The sequence below is a fragment of the Egretta garzetta genome, unplaced genomic scaffold (assembly GCF_000687185.1).
Source record: "Egretta garzetta isolate BGI_Z169 unplaced genomic scaffold, ASM68718v1 scaffold615, whole genome shotgun sequence".
Classification (NCBI taxonomy): domain Eukaryota; kingdom Metazoa; phylum Chordata; class Aves; order Pelecaniformes; family Ardeidae; genus Egretta; species Egretta garzetta.
The window spans coordinates 804,650-807,320 of record NW_009259857.1 but is presented as its reverse complement, the minus strand read 5'-3'; the positions used below and the strand labels follow the sequence as shown (position 1 = coordinate 807,320).

General features: G+C 58.0%; 1 protein-coding gene across 1 annotated transcript in view; it reads right to left on the bottom strand.

Moving 5' to 3' along the window:
- Positions 1–932: 932 nt before the first annotated feature.
- Positions 933–2,671, bottom strand: part of LOC104127339 (integrin binding sialoprotein) — a 5,350-nt gene continuing 3,611 nt past the window's right edge. Inside the window, exons 5-6 of the mRNA XM_009640004.1 lie at positions 1,791–1,838; positions 933–1,505 (exon numbers count right to left, since the gene is read on the bottom strand). Of these exons, the coding sequence (XP_009638299.1) occupies positions 933–1,505; positions 1,791–1,838 (621 nt within the window). The remainder of the gene's footprint in view (positions 1,506–1,790; positions 1,839–2,671) is intronic.

The window sequence follows — 2,671 nt, the reverse complement described above, 5'->3', positions numbered from 1 at the left end:
CTTTCCCTAAATGGGGGCACCTGCCTGGAACCCAGTGGGATTTGGTCCTTCCCCATCCCCGGTACTGATGCCCAGTTGGCTAGGGCCATGCTCCCATGAGGAGGTGACTCTGGGCAGGGATCCCAGAGGCTGCAAGCTGGGCATCCCCATCCCTGACCCAGGAGGTGAGTGGATACACCGCTGTCACTGTGACAGCCCTACCTTGCCCTGGGGATGAGGCTGTCTGGCAAGGAGAGACGTAGACCATTTGGGGCTGCAGTGCCAGTGTCCAAAACACATCTGAGGTGCCCAGCCTCGGTGGGACCCACATGCCTGGTGCAGGGATGCAGAAGCAAAGCTCTCATTACAGGGGTGTGCATCTACAGCTAGTGATGTACAGAAAGAGAAATTAATGCCTTTATTAATATTGCCTGGTGTGCGGTTGGGCTGTGGGAGGCATGCTACTGAGGAGTGGAAGACATGGTAAAGTTATCGTCACCCACATATTGCAAATTCACATCAACTTTGCATAAGACGTGGCAGTAATCCCACAGCAGTGACCCTAAAAATGCCCTTCCACTTTTTGGAGGGGACTTTACAGAGGCTTTCCTAGTTAGCCTTTCTGTTCCTCCCTCCTTTTGTGTGCATCCGAGCTGGAATAAAGAGACTTAACCAGGAGCAGCATGAGCACCTGTAGCCCCTCAGCCCACCAAGTGCCATGCCGCCCCGCTGACCCCAGCAAATTCAGCAGCAAACGCTTCATCACCAATGAGCTCAGTTCGGTTGCTTTATTTCATTTCGCTTTGCGAGATACAAAAAAAGCCTGGGACAGAGCCGGTGCGTACTGCAAGCCGCCTGGCGTCCCCTCTGGCGTGCGGCAGGCGCCGCAAGCCTTTTGGTGGGAGTGGGATGGGGCAGGTGGAGGGCAGCACTGGGGCTGCCCCCCCGCCCGCTCACTGGCTGTAGTAGTAATCCTGGCCGTACACATCGTAGCCGTGCCCCTTGTAGTAGCCATACTCGTCCTCATAGGCCCGGTAGCTGTCCCCACGGGCGTACTCGTCCTGCTCCCCGTAGCTGCTGTCGGTGGTGCCCTCATCCCCCCGGCCGTGGCTCCCAACCGTCACCTCATACTCCCACTGCTCCCCAGCTGTGGTGGCATCCGTGGGTCCCCCATCTCCTGTTGTGGTTGCCTGGGACAGCCCCTCTTCACCAGTGGTGCTGGCAATGGTGGTGGCTTCGGTTTCCTCCTCCTCCTCCTCTTCCTCTTCTTCTTCCTCCTCCTCTTCCTCCTCCTCTTCCTCAGCTGCGCCAGTGCCCTCCTTAGGCACAGAGGTGCCATTGCCATGAGGTCCGTCTGCCCCCTCGGTGGTGTTGGTGCTTGTGCCATTAATGCCATTCTCATTCTCGGCTACCTCCTCCTCCTCCTCTTCCTCCTCCTCCTCATCACTGTCTTCATTTTCAGATTCACCCCCCTTGCCAGCAGCGCTGTTCCTGCCCCCATTCGGGGACCCTTGGCAGCCCTTGCCCTGGCAAGGGGAAAATAACGCAGCATTAGTTGGGTGTCGAGAGGTCACGACTTTTCAGTGCCGTGTGGCCTGTGGCAGGCATGGGAACAGCTGAGCATCCCCCCAGCGCCTTGCATGGCAAGGTTGCCTTTTTGGGGTGCCCCTTCCAACCCTCCCACTGATTTAGTGCCCAGAGATTCTCCCAGCTGTGGGCATCTTGTGCAGCAGACCCTCAAGCAGAAATGGGGTGCAGGGCATCCCATGGGTACAAGTTAGCATGCAGTGAACATACCCCCCTCCCCGGGCTGCGCCGGCGGGGTAGCCAGCTGCCTGGGTGCCAGCATGGGATGGCTCCTGCAGGGACAGGGAGGGAGAGGATGGGGCAGGGCAGGTGGTCAGCAGCGGGAGCAGACCGCAGCCCTCCCAGCAGTGAGGGGGCATGCAGCATCCCCACACGGCATTTGGGCACTGCTCTGCATTTCCTGCTTTCCCACGGGTCTCGCCCCAGGCTGAAATTGAGAAGCTGCAGCAGGGCAGCCTGAGCCATGCAATTAAGTGGTGGTGGCTGGAGTCGGGTGTTCCCATTCTAGCTATGCATTTTGCTTTACAAAGCATCTAAAAGTTTGCTTGTGAAGTTCCTTTCCCAGTTTCCAATAAACAAAGCCAGCCACGGGCACACTACATGTGGACACACCACACACCAGGTGTACATAGCTGGCAAGAGCGTGACAGCTCAACACCAGGCGTGAGCCCGAACCCCACCAGCAATAAGCCATCAGCACCACTTGGTCCCAGAGACCAGGCAGCAGAACGGGTCTCTCGGCGGGGTGCATGGCAGTCCTCGCAGCTAAAAAAGGCAATAACCAAAATCCAAGCAGAGCCTGGAGCAACCACTGAGGAACTGGTGTGGCAGCTTCCCCAGTCCCCAGGCTGGGAGGAGGAGCACCTTGCTGCTGGCAAATGAACCCAGCCATGTCAGGGAACACGCGGGGCCACTGACATCCCTGCCCTGGGCAATCCCCGCTGCTTGGATGCCAAGACCAAGGATGCTCACCCTGACGTTTTGGGCCAACTCAGACACTTAAAATATGGGTGCATCGCATGCCAGAGAAAACCCAGGCTGTTTTCCTCTCCACTTGGAGGAGCCACCAAATTGCACGGTGCAGCTGTCTGACGTGACAGGCGCG